This window comes from Hypanus sabinus, chromosome 8, assembly GCF_030144855.1.
Source record: "Hypanus sabinus isolate sHypSab1 chromosome 8, sHypSab1.hap1, whole genome shotgun sequence".
NCBI lineage: Eukaryota > Metazoa > Chordata > Chondrichthyes > Myliobatiformes > Dasyatidae > Hypanus > Hypanus sabinus.
The window spans coordinates 158,682,714-158,701,475 of record NC_082713.1 but is presented as its reverse complement, the minus strand read 5'-3'; the positions used below and the strand labels follow the sequence as shown (position 1 = coordinate 158,701,475).

Below are 18,762 nucleotides of genomic sequence, written 5' to 3'. Positions count from 1 at the left end.
AGTTAACAAATTTCATGTCACATGCCGGTGATAATAAACCTGATTCTGATTCTGAACTTCTTTCAATCCTGTTCAGTAGCCATCCCACCATACCAAATGGTGATGCAGCCTGTCAGAATGCTCTCCATGGTACATCTGCAGAAGTTTTTGAATGTTTTAGGTGACAAACCAAGTCTCCTTAAACTCATAATGAAATATAGCTGCCGTCTTGTCTTTTTTATAGCTGCATCGATATGTTGGGACCAGGTTAGATCCTCAGAGATCTTGACACCCAGGAACATGAACTCATCAGAAAACAAGCAGTGTTTTGAATTTAAGTCCAAGTGGCCTCCTACAAAAGCTTCATACAAATTCAGAGGTTAATAGATTTATCCTAAAAAAAAATTCAGAAAATATATAAAAGGAGATCCCCAACACCTTGACAGGGGTTGTTACAAGGTCAGTGAGTGAGAGAAAACCCTGATGGGTGTGCAACAAACCTTCTCACAGTCAGGATATAGAAGGTATCCACAGCCTCTACATTCTGATCTATCTGCAGTACTTGGGCGGGGGCTGCCCAGTGACGACACTGACTTTGCCCAGACCTCTCCCAATCAGCCAGCTGGGAGCAGTATTCTCCCATATGCCAATGTGAATAATGACGTTTTTGAGACTTTGATACTGGTTTGAAGCTTTCCCCTTAAAGTGGGCCATCAGCAGCTCTGAGTTAGCCATTCAATGCAGCCTTTGGCAGATGATCCTGATGGATGTGCTCAATGTGTAGTAGCCAAAAAAATGAAGAAAATCTAGAACACTAGAAACCTAAAGTATAAACAGGAAATGCTTAAAATCTTCAATGAAGTTGTTGATTATACTGTTGAGGTCGGAAGGTTGTAAAATATTTATTCCAGATGTTCTGTTTCCTTTTATGTGTAGTTACTGGCCTTTTCTTCTCGCTCAGTGATGACGCCCATTAGGACAATAGCAGGGACTGATGCAGAAACATGTCACACCAAGGAGCAAAGCAGAGCACAGAGCAGCAGCAAAACTGAGAAGGACCAGGGACAGGTGTCTGAGAGCTAGTTGACAGACTAGGCATCGGGGGACAACAGAAGAGCAGCAGCAGACCTGAACAAGGTGGGAATAAGGGGTCTAAGAGCAGAAAGACAGGCAAGCACCGGGGTGCACAGCCAGAGACACAGGAAACTTGAACAAAAGCATCAAAGGACTGATAGCATTGCAGGATATTTTGTGGATACATTTTTCTCCTTAATTCAGGCATTTCTAAACAAAGAACTTTAAAATCAGTCTGTAAGTTACTGTAGTAAGTTATTTGAAATCTTTTCTTTATATAGTGAATTAATCTGTTAACGAAGAAGCAATGCCAAAGAACTCCAAAACACTTTCCATGTTCCAGACAGCAACAAACGATGGAAGTGAATCTGGAATTCTCTCCAACCTGGGTTTCACTGATCCCTCAGTTGGCTCATTGGCATAAAAAAAGTTGGGAAGCCCCTTTCTAGAGGTAGGGAACTCTGGTCATTGAATATATTCAAGGTAGATGATGCCAGATATTTAACCGATAAGGGAGTCAGTTGTGTGGTGACTGTGAATGTGATGTTGAAACCAACAATGATTCAGCTATAATCTTAATGATTGGTGGAGCAGGCCTGTAGAGTATGAGTTTTCAGGCTCCCATACCTGCTCCTTAATGATAGCAATGAGAAAAGGGCATGTCCTTGGTGATGGGGGTCTTAAATAATGGATGACACCTTTCTGAGGTGTTACCTTTCGTAGGTGTCCTCGTTGCTGAGGAGTCTAGTGTCCATGATGAAGCTGGCTGAGTTTACAACTTTCTGCTGCTTTTTCTGATTCTGGGGAGTGGCCCCTCCATACCAGACAGAAATGTAACTAGTTAAAATGGTCTCCACAGTGCATCTGTAGAAATTTGCAAGTGTCTTTGCTGACATACCAATTCTCCTCAGACTACTAATGTAACATAGCTACTGTCATGCTTTCTTTGTAATTGCATCAGTATGTTTGGCCCAGGATAGATCCTTAGAGATGTTAACACTCAGGAACTTGAAACTGCTTACCCTCCCCTCTGCAGAACCCTCATTGAGAACTGGTGAGTGTTTCTTCGACTTCCCCTTCCTGAAGTCAACAACCAATTCCTTGGGCTTACTGATGATGAGTGCAAGGTTGTTGCTGCAGCACCACTCAACCAGCTGATCTGTCTCACTCTTGAATGTCTCCTCATCGCTATTTGAAGTTCCTCCAGATGGCAAACTTATAGATGGTGTTTGAGCTGTGCCAAGCCACATAATTGTGGGTGTAGAGAGAGTAAAGCAGTGGGCTAAGCATGCATCCTAAATGTGTGTCAGTGTTGTTTGTCAGCAAGGAGGAAATGTTGCAAAGGGAGGTACAGAGGCCCAGGTTTTGGAGCTTTTTGATTAGAGCTGAGGGTATAATTGTGTTGAACGCTGAGCTGTAGTCAAGAAATGTAGCCTAACATAGGTATTACTATTGTCCAGGTGACCCAAGGCCAAGTGGAGAGCCAGTGAGATTGCATCAACTCTACACCTATTGTGGCAATAAGCAAATTGCAGCAGTTACTGGTCCTTGCTCAGGCAGGAGTTGACCCATCTCTCAAAATACTTCATCACAGTGGATGTGAGTACCACTGGGGGATATTGTTGAGGCCGCTCACTGTGTTCTTCTTGGGCACTGATTGATTGGAAGGGCAGACTAGCAGGAATGATGGCAGGAGTTTCTGGGAGTAGTTCAGAAAATACAGGATCAGTTCATCAAAAAGAAGAAGCTTTCAAAAAGGAGGATCAGACAAAACATGACGGGAAATGGAAATCAAAGACTGCATAAAGCAAAAGAGAGAGGATACTAGTGAGAAGATAGAGGATTAGGAAATGCTTACAAACCAACAGAAGGCACTAAAAGGGCAATAAGGGGAGAAAAGATAAAAAGTGAAGGTTCACTAGCTTAATAATCTCAAAGAGCTTTTTTCAGATGTATAAAGAGTAAAAGAGAGACAATGGACCACTGGAAAAAGACGCTGGAGAACTAGTAATGGGGAAGAACGAAATAGTGGAGAAACCAACTGTATCTTGCATCAGTCATCACTGTGGAAGACACAAGCAACCTGCTAGAAATTCGAGAATCAGGAGACAGAAGTGAGTATAATTGTACTTCTATGGAGAAGGTACATGTGAAGACAAATGGTCAGAAAGTGAAAAGGCATATGGATCAGATGGACTACACCATGGGGTTCTGAAGGAGGTAACTGAGGAGATTATGGATACATTAGTAGTGGTCATTCAACAATCACTAGAACCGGGAATGATTCTAGAGGATTGGAAAATTGCTTATATCACTCCACTCTCTAAGAAGGGAGGAAGGCAAAAGACAAGAAATTATGGTTCAATTAACCTGACTTTAGTGGTTGATAAGATCTTAGCATCCATTACTAAGGATAAGGTTGCATGGTATTTGGAGACCCAAAGTCAGCATGGTTTCCTTAAACTTGAGAGATCTTGCTTAACACACCTGTTGGAATAGTTTGAGGAAGTAACAAGCAGGATAGGCAAAGGATATTCCATGGATGTAGTTCAGTAGATATTGGGCGTGTATTTAAGAGCCAGTGAGCACAGCTCTCTGATCTTTAGCATAGACTTGGAGAAGGAGAAGAGCAGTTGGTATGCAGAAGTACTTACTGTAATTGGGAGAATGTTAATTATGATGCTATTAGGCAAGAACTTTGGAGCACAAATTGGGAATGGATATACTTGGAAATATACAATGGGAATGTGGAGGTTGTTAAGGGGGAACTTGTTGGGGCTCTGGATAGGTTTGTCTCATTGAGGCAAAGGAAGATGGTAGAGTGAAGGAATCATTGTTGACAAGTGAATACTTAAGGTTTAGGAAACAAAGTTCATCCATGACTCTGGAGAGTGAAATGTTTGCCAATAAAGAACTAGAATGGGACATGAGAAGGCCCTGGAAAGTAGATTTAAGGAAAACCCCGAAGTGTTCTATGCATATATGAAATACACGGGGGTGACTAGATCAAGGGTTGGACCAATCAGGAATAAAAGAGGAAACGTATTTCTCGAGTTAGAGAAGATAGGAGTGATCTTTAAAAAATACTTTGCTTCAGTATTCACCAGTGAGAGAGAACTTGACAGATGTCAGGCCACCACAGAACAAGCTGATGCACTAGAACATAAACACAAGGGGTTCTGCAGATGTTGGAAATTCAGAGTAGCACATTCAAAATGCTGGAGGAACTGAGCAGGTCAGGTGGAATCTATAGGAAGGAATAAACAGTCAACCTTTCAGGCTGTTCTTCTCCATCATTTTGTAAGTTCAAGTCTAAGTTTAATTGTCATTCAACCAAATATATTGTCAAAGTCCGATTCCATGAATGTTGCAGCAGTCAGCAGCTTGTCTTCCACCCAGCAAACACTGAAGGACAGCACCAATGTTGTGCCACACTGTTTCTGACACCTCTCTCCTAGGCAGCTTGAAGTCTAGTCTTCTGCTGAGTGAACAGTGGAAACCAGCCCCATCAACAGCATGGACGCCGCACCATACCGACTCTGATGCCTCTATCTGGACCACTGCAAACAGGCAACACTGCAGCTTGTGGTCAAGTCCTCATTATGACCAAGGCCACTCAGCTCCCCTGTAGTTGGCTTGCCAATAAACTAGTGAACCAGACTCGCAGCGTTCCACATTACTAATGTCCAATAGAGATTCACGTTCACAAGAAAAGTGATTAAGACATCACTCACTGTTTGACTGCATACCGCCTTTCTGCACCACCTTTGACACCCCTCTATAGCAGACAGCAACACGATCCACGCCAAGCCCAACTCCTTCAGTTTCTTCACCAATGAGCTGATGGAGTAGACCTGTAGTACTTCAAGTTCTTAATGTCCAGCAGCATTTTGCGATCGTAAGAAAAAAGTGTGGAGAAGACAATACCACCTTTGTTTACTACGGGAAGCAAGGGAAGAGATAGTTGCATCATTGGTGGTGATTTTTGTATTTTTGTATCCTCACAAGCCACAGGAGTAGTAGAAGAAGATTGGAGGATGGTAACTGTTATTCCTTTGTTCAAGAAAGGAAATAAAGATCATTCTGGGAATTATCAGTGGTGGGAAAACTACTAATGCAGATTTTTAGAGACAATATTTATGAACTCCACCCGGAGTTAAGGGTGAGCACGCATATATACACACACACACACACACACACACACACACACACACACACACACACACACAGACACACACACACACACACACACACACACACACACACACACCGCCCCCCCATGAACATTTATGAGGGATGATCTTCCTGGAAACTCAACCATGGAAAGTCCCCAGCCTGGCTGTGAAAGGAGGAGGGGTTGGGCAAGGGGCTAGCAAACCCATTCCTTAAAAACCCAGTCTTAGAGAAACACCAACAGAAACTCTATAGAGCTCATCTCTCAGAGAGGAAGGATACACCAAGAAAGTGGGCTACAGCTGGAGACACCATGAAAGACTGGCCCAGTACAGAACACTCGTGCAAGCTATTGTCAGCAGCCTATGCCCCAGTATTCATTGCAACCTATCGAATATTGAAAGGCCTGGAAAGAGTGGATACAGACAGGACATCTTAGAATAGAGGAACGTCCCTTTAGAATGGAGATGAGCAGGACTTTCTTTAGCCAGAGGGTGGTGAATCTGTAGAATTCATTGCCACAGATGGCTGTGGAGGCCAAGTCATTAGGTACTGTATATTTAAAGCGGAGGTTGATAGTCTTGATTGTTCAATAGTTCCATTTAATATTAGAGAAATGTATGCAATATACATCCTGAAATTCTTTTTCTTCACAGACATCCATGAAAACAGAAAAGTGCCCTACAGATCAAGTGCCAGTAAAAATGTTAGAACCCCAAAGCCCCCCTTTCCACCCTCCCATGCACTAGCAGCAGCAAAGCAACAATCCTCTCCCTCCCCTACTTACTTCAGCAAAACAAAGCATCAGCATCTTCCACCCATCAAGCATTAAGAAAACACCTTCCACCTGTAACCCCCTGGGTTGCCTCAGGCTTGCTCAGCTCGTTCTCGTCTAGGGGGAGCAGCCTTCGGCCCCGCCATACTGGGTAATCAGCTGGTGTGGATGCTGTGTGAAGTCCTTGCCTCGCCCAAAAACAGACAGTACACCATAAGCGATTAAATGAGTACAATTTATAAAGGTTACTATAACTAAGTGATTAATAATGATATAGTATATATGAAGAAAAAAATACAGAAAAGGTGTCAAACTTATTAAAGTCCAAACCACTTCGTGCACAACCGTTGGAGCTCAATTACTGAAGTCTTCTGGCCATCATTCGCTCCCCTCCGAACTCCTCGACTCGCAGCTCAGGACCCTCCGAGTGGTCAACCAAGCACATCTAGCTTCATCCCCCCTCCTCGGAGTACCTCCTGGCCTTGGACCCCCGCTTGGGGTCCGTTCCTCGCCCAGCTTACAGCATTGCGTCCTCTCTCTCGACCCCCTCGCGCCGATCTGCCCAAAAGCCCGTCAACAAAAGCTTACAGACTCAGAAGAAAGAACATTAATCCCCATTTGGTTTACAAAGGAATACAATTCTCGTTATCAGTAAATTAGCATTCCTGCTAGTTAACAAAACAAAGAAGCCCTTTTGATTACATACACAGTAACAAAGAAAAAAGAAGAAACCCCTTTTACACACCCATTAAGAAAGACCATGATCTGTTGTACTAGAAAAACTAATTGTTCACCTGAGAATTCAACGTACCACAAGCTCTCTTTCTTTGTCCTCCCCAAAAAAGGGACAGAGGGGCTACGGGGAAAAAGCAGGAGAATGGGGTTAAGATGGATCATAAATAAACTATGATAGAATGGTGGAGCAGATTTGATGGGTTGAATGGCCTAATTCTGCTCCCATATCTTATGGACATGTGGAGAAGCATAGTCTGATTAGGGACAGTCAGGCTTCGCAGGCCCGATGGACTTTTATGAGGAAGTGACAAAATGAATTGAAGGTAGAGCATTGGATATGGTATACGTGGATATGGTGTATAAGTCGTTCAATAAGGCTCAATCATTTCATCTGCAAACTTTCCCTGAATGATAGGTCAGAGGGTGGAGCAGTTGGTGTAAAGAGATATGCAACATGTAGAGAAACTGTAGGGAGGATAGGCAATAGATTGGAGCATATATGCAGTCAGTTGGATGGGTTGAAATATGTCTATTTTAATGCAAGAAGCATCAGCCACAAGGGTGGCTGGATCAGTATATAGAACTACTACATTGTTGCCATTACAGAGACTTAGCTGCCCCATTGGAAAGGAATGGCTGCTGGACATCCCAGTGTGTAGGGATTTCAAAAAGGATCTGAGAAAATTTCTATAGAATACTTCCAATAGAATGATTGCTCACTTTCTGTTTCTGACTTCCACCCACGTTGATTCAGTAGACGATGGCTCCATGACATCCTCGCTTTCTGCAGCTGTGATACTACACCCAATTGGCAATGCCACTCCCCCTATTTCTTTTACCTCCCTCCCTCTCCCTTTTGATTATTAAGGTAGTCAAATGTTAAAGGGGGAAAGTTGAGAGGGAGATAAAAATCAGACTTGATCGAATGGCAGAGTAGACAATAGGCTGAATGTTCTATTTCTGCTTCTGTGTTCTATGGTCTTATCATGGAATGGGTATAGGTGATTTTTAAGGCAGTTGCTTCATATTATGCACCTGAAAACTGTCATATTTAATGGATTTGCTTATGTCTGAATTTGATGCACGATCTCTTTAAGGACTCTTCAGGTTCAGCTAACTTGCTTAATATTCCTATTTCCCCCAATCCCTAGCAGATCTTCAAATTGCACATTGAAGAACATGTTTTGCTCTGGCAGTTTGTTATTATTGACATTCTGTGACACTGCTTGGTAAAACTAAATGCTATCCACACATGGAGCTAACTGAGCTGGTGTTTCACAACTCTTGCAGCCCAGGTTCAATCCTGACCTTGCATTCTGTCTACATGATGTTTGCACAATCTCCGTGTAACTATGTCGATCTCCACAGGTGCTCTGGTTTTGTTGCACATTCCAGCGATGTGTAGGTTAGGAGGTTAATTGACAGTTGTAAACTCTCCCTTTTATCTAACCGAGTAGAAGTTTTGGGGAGGTGGGAGGAGAGTAGAAAACTGCTGAGTACAGGATGAACAAAAATGGGATTAGTGTGAAAGCAGGGGTTCCTGACCTTTCTTATTTCATGGACCAATACCATCAAGCAAGGTGTCCATGGACCCCAGGTTGAGAACCCTGTGTGAAAGGATGATTGTTGATTAGCATGGACTTGTTAGGCTGAAGAACCTGTTTTTCTTCTGAACAATACTATGAGAGTATAGATTACTCAAATGATGTAATGATAGCCTTTCCTTCTTCTTCTTCTTCAGCCCTTCACCCCTACTGAGGCACAGGCTGCCAACAGTAGCTTGCCAGAGTCCTCCGTCCTGGGCCATTCTTTCAAATTTTCCCAGGTGTAGCCCATCTTCTTGGTGTGTCCTTCTTCTACCATGGATGAGGTGTTTGGAACTTCTTTTGGCATCACTGTAGCAGTGTTTTTACGGGATAGGGTTGCTAGCTCCATGCCCAATCCTTCCCCTTTCGCAGCCAGGCTTGGGACTGTCAATGGCAAAGTTAATTATAGCTTTGAAACTTGTGAGAAAACATGGAGCTTAAGAGCAACTCAATCACAAATTTGAAAGTATCAAAATTTCTCAGCTACTTAAGACAAAATAATGTGTCTCAGCCATCTAAATATAAATCTATATCTGCTTCTGCTGTGCCATTTAAAACTGATCAATATTAGAGAGAACTTTAATTTGTCTTGTCCTTTGCAAAACCTTAATGCGTCAAGGGTTTTATAGCCAATGACCATGTTTGAAATATAGTCATTATTATAAAGTAGAAAATGTACAAGCCAATTTGTACACTGTGAAGCCCTCCAACAGCAGTGAAATCTTAATAACACTATATTGTTTCATTAAGCTGATTTGGTTAATGGATAAATATTGGTTTTGATTCTGGGAAGAGCTTTCTTGCTGTACTTCAGACAACTCCCTAATTTATGCTTACTCTAAGATTGAAAAATTAATATTATACTTCTAAAGTTATTATCTTAAATTTGGAATTCTTGTTTTTCTATTCTTTTAATCTTTGACAGACAGAAAGAAATCTCCTGTAAATAAAGCAGGAGCCCAAAAAGGGTACACTTAGAGAAAAATTGGTATAAAAATGTGGGTTACTGACTGCTGTGGTGGCAGGGTGGAGATACATCTCTACCAAAGGAGGTGTAAGGTGCTCCTTCTCTACGCTCTTGGGCAAGGTGTGGCATTTGCTTAGCCCTCTGATCAGGGTCACATGAAGCCATTGGAGGAGGTGATGGATGGTTGTATGAGCAGCTGGTGCATATCACAGGTCTTGTTTGTGCAACCTCAGATGCCAGGCAGTCTCTGAAGAGTATTGATAACAGCTGGGGTCACCCGCTTTGTAAAGACACTGCCCAGAGGAGGGCAAAAGCAAACCACTTCTGTAGAAACATTTGCCAAGGACAATCAAGGTCATGAGACCATGATTGCCCATATAACATGGCACAAAATGATGACGATAACTGCCTGCTGAAAATATAAACAATTGCAAGTAGCAACTCCAAGTGATTGGATTTAAAGATTGGTTCACATCTGTAGGGATAGTGGTGATGTAATGTTTAATCTATCAAATCTGTGTTAGAAAACATTTGTAGAATTCTATGGTATTTCTGGAATCTACCGTAAATTTACTGATGAAATGTGGGAAGGGCTTAGAAGATTTAGGTTCTTACTAGAAATTGAAATAGTTTTATATTAAGAAAACTGAAGCAGCCTTGCTAGTCTCTCTGAGAAAGAGAAAGCAGAGATCTTTATCAAGAAGGGTGATTAAGTAGCCATGGAAGAACCATTTCCAAACGTGAATACTTAAAACAAGGGGGCCCAACTGCTACAACAGGGGTTCCCAAGCCAGGGTCCATTGACTCCTTGCTTAATGGTATTGTCCATGGCATAATAAGAGTTGGGAAGCCCTGTATTGTAGGTACTTTGATTAAATATCACAGCTCATTTATTTTTGCAATCAGGTTTGATGTGGGATTTGATGCCTTGTGAAGAGTTTGATGCTTTGAAAGGATGAAATATCAGGGGCGAAGAGAATTGAAGTTCAGATTGTGAGAATTCCACCCATTTTCTGTTCCTATGGAGTATATGCATCTATGTAAACATTGTTTTGCCACGTTTGATTGCAGACTGCAACATTCTGGCAAGAAATTAAAAGCAATTAAGCTGTTGGATAACTGATAGATAATTTTGGAAACATACACCACATTATACTATAGGTCTCTGCTAATCTCAATGTTTGAATCAATACAGAATGCTGTCATATTATTTTAGCAATATACAGCATACTTAAAGATGACCTTAAATGATTGGGATTTATTATAAAAGAGGAAAACATCATAGAAATATATATCATAACGTCTGTCAATTTGAAGCCTAGTGTTCAGTGATTGATATGTCCTGGATTTGATGCTGGGACTGAAGTTGAGGGCCGTTGACTGAAGCCAAATCTGCTAATCTGTACCAGCCCACTGGGGAGGTTGACATTGGAGGCCTGTCCTGAGGTTAAAGGACTGTGTATGTGAGGGGCTGGGAGGGGGGAATGGGGCTTGCTTTACTGTTGCTTTGTGTTGTTTTGCCTTGCACTGTGGAGATGCTATTTTGGCACCAGAATATGCGACAACATTTCTGGGTTGCTCCCAGCATAGCCTCAGGTGTGTTGATTGTTAATGCAAGTGATGCTTTTATTGTACGTTTCAATGTGCACATGACAACTAAACTTGAATCATGAACTGATATCTAACCTGATGCATTTATTGTACATTCCATGTGAAGGATAGCTCCATGTTATATAATTGAAATGCCTTTAGTCCAAGTATTCCTAACCTGAATTGTCTTTGATTCTGCCACCCAAAAATGATCAAACAGTCCCTGAACTGCCTTTACGAGAAACATTCAGTACCTTCCCTCATTCATGTCAAATCAAGTTTATTGTAAGTCCAAGCAAGCTCATCTCCAAACTCTTGGGACTCCACCTCAACAGACTGCAGCCAGTAAGGATTAGCAGTAACACCTCTGGACCGTTATTCTCACCAGTGATGTCCCACAAGGCTGCATCTTCAGCCCCCTCATCCACTCTCTGTATCTTCTTGACAGTGTGGCCAGATTCTACTCTAACTCCACTTGCAGATGATACCACTGCAGTGGGACAATGATAAGACAAGAGTACACGAAAAGGTAGAGAGCTAAGTGAGTGGTGCCATGGATACGACCTTTCCCTCAACATCAGCCAAAGCAAAGGAGCTTGTGAATGATTTCAGAAAGAGGGCGCAGTGCACATTTTCTTCAACAGTGCTGAGGTTGGGAGGGTTGAGAGCATCAAGTTTCGGGCAGTGAACATCACTAATAGCCTGTGTATTGTGATGCCATGGCCAACAAAGCTAACCAGTGTCTTTACTTCCTCAGGCGGCTTAAGAAATCTGGCAGGTTCTCTTTGACCCTCACCAACTTTTATTGCCACACTACAGGAAGTGCCCTATTTGGATGCAATATGTGGTATGACAACTGTTCCATTTGAAACTGCAAAAATCTGAACTGAAGGTGCAGCTCAGCTCATCACAAAAATCAGCCTCCCCTCCACTGTCTCTGTCTATACTGTTCTCTGCCTCACAAAAGCAGCTAGTATGATCAAAAGATCCCATCCACCCAGAACATTTTCTCTTCTCACTACCCCCCCCCCCCCCCCCCACTGCTGCCTTTAGGGCATCAGATACAACACACGCAAAATGCTGGAGGAACTCAGCAGGCAGACAGCTTCCATGCAAACGAATAAACAGTCGATGCTTTGGGCCGAGACCCACTTCAGGACTGAAAAGGAAGGGGGAAGATGCCAGAATAAAAAGGTGGGGGGGGGGGGAAGGGGAAAGAGGCTAGCTGAGGGTGATAGGTGAAGCCAGGTGGGTGAGAAAGACCAAGAGCTGGAGAAGATGGCATCTGATAGGAGGGAAGAGTGGATCATAAGAGAAAGGGAGGGAGGAGGGGACCCAGGAGGAAGTAGCAGGCAGATGAGAAGATGTAAAATGTCAGAGGGGAAATAGAGGACCAGGGAGGGGAAGGGAAAAATCAATATTGATGGAGGTGCATACTAAGAGGCTTACTTCTGTCTCGCTGTTATGAGCCTATTGAACAGTTTCCTAGTACTGTAGGATAATTTCTTGATCTCACAATCTACCTTACGCTTTACTTACCTGCACTGTACTTTCCTGTAACTGTAACACTATTCTGCCTCAGTGTATGGTTGTGATAAATTGATCTGTATAACCAGTATGTGACAAGTTTTTCCACTGCACCTCAGTGAATGTGGCAATAATAAACCAAAAAGTGCTTTCCCGGTGTACGTCAAAGGTTCAGTTATTATCAAAGTATACAACTCTGACATTCTTCAATTCTCCGGGTAACCATGGTGTTCCCCAGGGCCAGGTGGTCTGCATCCCAGAGTGCTTAAGGAAGTAGCCCAAGAAATAGTGGATGCATCAGTGATAATTTTTCAAAACTCCTTTGATTCTGGATTAGTTCCTGAGGATTGGAGGGTGGCTAATGTAACCCCACTTTTTAAAAAAGGAGGGAGAGTAAAACCGGGTGATTATAGACCGGTGAGTCTGACATTGGTGGTGGGGAAAATGCTAGAGTCGGTTATCAAAGATATGATAACAGCACATTTGGAAAGAGGTGAAATCATCGGACAAAGTCAGCATGGATATGTGAAAGGAAAATCATGTCTGACGAATCTTATAGAATTTTTTTGAAGATATAGCTAGTAGAGTGGATAGGGGAGAACCAGTGGATATGGTATATTTAGATTTTCAAAAGGGCTTTGACAAGGTCCCACACAGGAGATTAGTGTGCAAACTCAAAGCACACGGTATTGGGGGTATGGCATTGATGTGGATAGAGAATTGGTTGGCAGACAGGAAGCAAAGAGTGGGAGTAAATGGGTCCTTTTCAGAACGGCAGGCAATGACTAGTGGGGTACTGCAAGGCTCAGTGCTGGGACCCCAGTTGTTTACAATATATATTAATGATTTAGACAAGGGAATTAAATGCAGCATTTCCAAGTTTGCAGATGACATGAAGCTGGGCGGCGGTGTTAGCTATGAGGAGGATGCTAAGAGGGTGCAGGGTGACTTGGATAGGTTAGGTGAGTGGGCAAATTCATGGCAGATGCAATTTAATGTGGATAAATGTGAGGTTATCCACTTTGGTTGCAAGAACAGGAAAACAGATTATTATCTGATTGGTGGCCAATTAGGAAAAGGGGAGATGCAACGAGACCTGGGTATCATTGTACACCAGTCATTGAAGGTGGGCATGCAGGTACAGCAGGCGGTGAAAAAGGCAAATGGTATAACCATATAACAATCACAGCACGGAAACAGGCCATCTCGGCCCTCCTAGTCCGTGCCGAACTCTTAATCTCACCTAGTCCCACCTACCCGCACTCAGCCCATAACCCTCCACTCCTTTCCTGTCCATATACCTATCCAATTTTACCTTAAATGACACAACTGAACTGGCCTCTACTACTTCTACAGGAAGCTCATTCCACACAGCTATCACTCTCTGAGTAAAGAAATACCCCCTCGTGTTTCCCTTAAACTTCTGCCCCCTAACTCTCAAATCATGTCGTCTCGTTTGAATCTCCCCTACTCTCAATGGAAACAGCCTATTCACATCAACTCTATCTATCCCTCTCAAAATTTTAAATACCTCAATCAAATCCCCCCTTTACCTTCTACGCTCCAATGAATAAAGACCTAACTTGTTCAACCTTTCTCTGTAACTTAAGTGCTGAAACCCAGGTAACATCCTAGTAAATCGTCTCTGCACTCTCTCTAATTTATTGATATCTTTCCTATAATTCGGTGACCAGAACTGTACACAATATTCCAAATTTGGCCTTACCAATGTCTTGTACAATTTTAACATTACATCCCAACTTCTGTACTCAATGCACTGATATATAAAGGCCAGTGTTCCAAAAGCCTTCTTCACCACCTTATCTACATGAGACTCCACCTTCAGGGAACTACGCACTGTTATTCCTAGATCTCTCTGTTCCACTGCATTCCTCAATGCCCTACTATTTACCCTGTATGTTCTATTTGGATTATTCCTGCCAAAATGTAGAACAAAATGTATGTTGGCATTCATAGCAAAAGGATTTGAGTACAGGAGCAGGGAGGTTCTACTGCAGTTGTACAAGGCCTTGGTGAGACCACACTTGGAGTATTGTGTGCAGTTTTGGTGCCCTAATCTGAGGAAAGACATTCTTGCCATAGAGGGAGTACAGAGAAGGTTCACCAGATTGATTCCTGGGATGGCAGGACTTTCATATGAAGAAAGACTGGATCGACTAGGCTTATACTCACCGGAATTTAGAAGATTGAGTGGGGATCTTATTGAAATGTATAAAATCCTAAAGGGATTGGACAGGCTAGATGCAGGAAGATTGCTTCCGATGTTGGGGAAGTCCTGAACGAGGGGTCACAGTTTAAGGATAAAGGGGAAGCCTTTTAGGACCGAAATGAGGAAAAACTTCTTCACACAGAGAGTGGTGAATCTGTGGAATTCTCTGCCACAGGAAACAGTTGAGGCCAGTTCATTGGCTATATTTAAGAGGAAGTTAGATATGGCCCTTGTGGCTAAAAGGATCGGGGGTATGGAGAGAAAGCAGGTACAGGGTTCTGAGTTGGATGATCAGCCATGATCATACTGAATGGTGGTTCAGGCTCGAATGGCCGAATGGCCTACTCCTGCACCTATTTTCTATGTTTCTATGAAACCCAGAAAGAAAAGAAAGGCAGCATGATTACCAACACCCAAATCCCACCTCCCTGCAAAAAAAAATGGTACAGGCAAATAACGCCCAAATCCCTCTTCCTGCACAAACAAAAAGGAACAGGCACATCGATTCCTAAGTCACTCTTCCCACACACAAAAAAAAACCAGAACAGGCACATCAATCCCTAAATCCTCCCGCTCAGACAAGAAACTGAGAAGACTGGGCAAAGAAAATACAGAGTATAAAATCTATAAGACTGAGAAAAGGAGTCTATTGTCCAAGTGCACATCCAAAACACAGAAAAAAAAACCATCAGAAGGGACGGATGAGAAAGGTATAAATGCCACCAGCCTAGACATGCCCAGGCATCACCACTGATGAAGATGGCAGAGTCTGACATCGAAACGTTGGTTAAAATCGATACTTGTACCAGGCTGGAAGCCTGAGAAGAGTTTATTCTTTATGATAAACCAATTATTAATCAGCATCCATTATTAGGGACCTCCAGCACCCAGGGCATGCCCTGCATCCATTATTAGGGACCTCCAGCACCCAGGGCATGCCCTGCATCCATTATTAGGGACCTCCAGCACCCAGGGCATGCCCTGCATCCATTATTAGGGACCTCCAGCACCCAGGGCATGCCCTTTACTCACTGTTACCATTAGCTAGGAGATACAGAAGCCTGAAGGCACACACTCAGTGATTCAGGAACAGCTTCTTCTCCTCCGCCATCCGATTCCTAAATGGACATTGAATCTTTGGACGATACCTCACTTTAAAAAAAAATACAGCGTTTCTGTTTTTGCACATTTAAAAAATCTATTCAATATATGTAATTGATTTACTTATTTTTTATTTTATTAATTATTGTCTCTCTGCTAGATTATGTATTGCATTGAACTGCTGTTGCTGACAAATACGCATTGTATAAGGAGGTACGGTGAAAAGTATGCTTGCAGATGCATCACAGGCACTTAGAAAAAGTGTATAAATCATATAAAACGGTACTTAGGGAGGGAGAAATGTCTGCAAAAACAAGGGTCTCGAATCTGAAACTTTCCGTTTGCTCCCTCACTTGCTGCTTTGGTCCACATTTCCAGCATCGGTGGTTCTGTTAGTTTGGTCGTGCGGATTCGCTCCCTATTTCTGTTTTCCCACACGGGTACTGTCCCTCTCCCACACGCCGGACGACCGGTTTCGCGCGAGCGATTGAATCCGCTGGCGGTGACAGTGCGCAGCTGCGAGCTGCCGACGGAGCTTGCGCGGTGAACTCCGACCCTCGGCGGGGGTTGCGCCAAGCTCCTGCAGACGCGCGTTGGCGGCGGTTTTGCTACTGTGTGGAGGGAGTAGAGCGCTCCGCCGACGCGACTGTGGCCACACAGCTGCGCGCTATTGCCGCCCCTTCCTCTCTTTACTCCCTCTCTCCCTCCCGCCCGTGAAGCCGGACAGCCGGGGCCGCAGTCGGAGCTGAAGGAAGCGTCAAGCGTGGCCGCAAGGCGCTGGGGTGAAGGCCGCAACATGGCGAGCGCCTCCTACCACATCTCCAACCTGCTGGAGAAGATGACGTCCAGCGACAAGGACTTCAGGTGACGGCCTGATGCTGCCGCTTTGTCTCCTTGCCATCGAAGTTTGTGCCAGGCTCCGTTTATTTGTTAGAGTCACAGTCTCCCTTCCCCGCCCCTCCCTTCCCGCGCCTCCCCTGCCCCCTTCCTTTCCAACCTTGCTCTCGCTTTCCCCGACCTCTCGAATGAAGTAATGGGTACAGCAACTATTACAGAGGCTTGTAATGGCCCCCGGCCATCCTCATTTTGCTCAGTTCCTGGGCCATCTAGCTTTCAGCCTGTTTTTTAATGGCAAACTCCAGTTTTTATGTTGCTGATTAGGGCGGTGATTGAAATGGTTATATCGTTTTAAAAAATATACCAGTCATTCCTAAATAAAAGCAATAATGCAGGAAAGTCCTGGACGATGATTTTGTTAGGGACTGGAATTAAATAGTGATGCAGTTGTAGTACAGAGAGGAAAGATCTCTGATAGAATAAGTTGGCGAGTTTAAAGCCATATAAATAAATATAGTTTGTGTAAATAGATAGTAATCAGAAGTCACCAAAGGAGTGGGAAGAATATTGGAAATTTGAAAAATAATAATTGTGTCTGAAGGATACTGAACACAATGTTGACCTGGGAAGGTTACAATGTGACCAATTAGAAAATGAGATAATATTTCATGTGTTTGCATGAGCTTCTTTGCAGTGATTTATCAACTGACAAAGAGTGATTGAGGGCAGATTTAAGTGAAGCAAAAAATTAAAGTGATAACAGCAAAAAAAAAGCTTGGGGTCAGGCCTTCAGAATTAATTGCCTGTTTGGTATACAGTCTTGTTAGGGACATCATATCTGATGGAATCATAAATAAAAATAAAGCACTTTATGTGGAAGTCTTGTTTAGAGCCCTGAATGATTTGTAGGTGAAGACAAAAGTACATCGATTTGCATTTCTTCTGGTTGCCCAGGAAAATACTGTAGTGTGTGTGTATATGTAGTGCAAAAAGAGGCCGGTGAAAAACGTGAGGTAGTGTACACAGGTTCATTGTCCATTCAGAAATCTAATGGCAGAAGGGAAGAAGGTGTTCCTAAAATGTTGAGTGTCTCTCTTCAGGCTCTTGTACGTTCATGATGGTAGGTTTGATAAATACTGTAATGGAAGAATAAACACATGCTAGAAGAAACATTTACTTTGGAAAGCTGAAAAGGCATCTGATGGTCACATTGCATTGGAGGGTTTGAAAACTGTGGCTAAAACCTGTTGAATGTGATGGCTAATAAATTAGGTTTTAAGTTACATTTTTGGACCAGAGCTGTGTTGCTGATACTTCAAAATCAATTGCACGTAAAGAGCAGCGTTTCAGTAATGTCCTTTCAGCTTGACCCGTCAAGTCATGGTGTTTTCCATTTCCCACTGCTTTTACCTACCAGAGGCAGCTCAGTATTCCATGTCTCATTGTTGGATCAATCCTGACTGCATAATCTTCACAGTAAGTGCAACCAATCTGATTCATGGAAGGTTTTGCACCTAGCTGCATCAGTATCCTAAACCAATCTGTTCAAGAGGGGTAGATTTGAAATTATTTGCAAGTTGAAACTGTCCTGAATGCACAATTTCACATACTGCACTCAATTTTAGTATTGTTGCTGTGGTCCTGAGTAAACATGGGAATGATGAGGATACCTCTGGAAAAATGAGTTATTCAGAATGTAGACAACACTTGAGTTACAAAATAATACAGCATGGAGTTAAGTTCTTCAACCGAAATCATCCATGCTAAGAGATATGCCATTCTAAACTAGTCCCATTTGTCTGTGTTTGACCCATATTCCTCAAAATCATTCCTAACTATAGACCAGTCCAAATGTCTGAAAAGTTGCTATGCTACTTGCTTCAATAACTTCCCCCGGCAGCTCATTTCATATGTGCATCACCCTATGTGTGAAAATTTGCCCCTCAGGTTTCTTTTAAATCTTTTCCTCTCTGACCTAAAACTTGTGCCCTCTTGTGTTTTGTCCCCCCTCATTTCCCTGGGAAATACAGTGCATACACTTTATCTAAGCCCCTCTTGATTTTATACACCTCTATAAGGTCACTGGCAGGGCTACTGGTGTGCTCTTTAAGTATGTTTAAGTCTGGTTGCTTGTCATCGTGTGCTCTGTCATATGACATTGGCGATCATGGACTTATCCATGACTGTG

The 18,762-nt window shown here is 42.9% G+C and overlaps 1 protein-coding gene across 2 annotated transcripts in view; it reads left to right on the top strand.

The window, feature by feature from the left end:
- The first annotated feature begins 16,313 nt into the window (after positions 1 to 16,313).
- cand1 (cullin-associated and neddylation-dissociated 1) overlaps positions 16,314 to 18,762 on the top strand; it is a 38,924-nt gene continuing 36,475 nt past the window's right edge. Inside the window, exon 1 of one of the 2 annotated variants that reach the window (XM_059978357.1) lies at positions 16,314 to 16,601. In XM_059978357.1, the coding sequence (XP_059834340.1) occupies positions 16,534 to 16,601 (68 nt within the window). In that variant the 5' untranslated portion in view covers positions 16,314 to 16,533. The remainder of the gene's footprint in view (positions 16,602 to 18,762) is intronic. The other variant, XM_059978355.1, reaches the window with a different exon arrangement.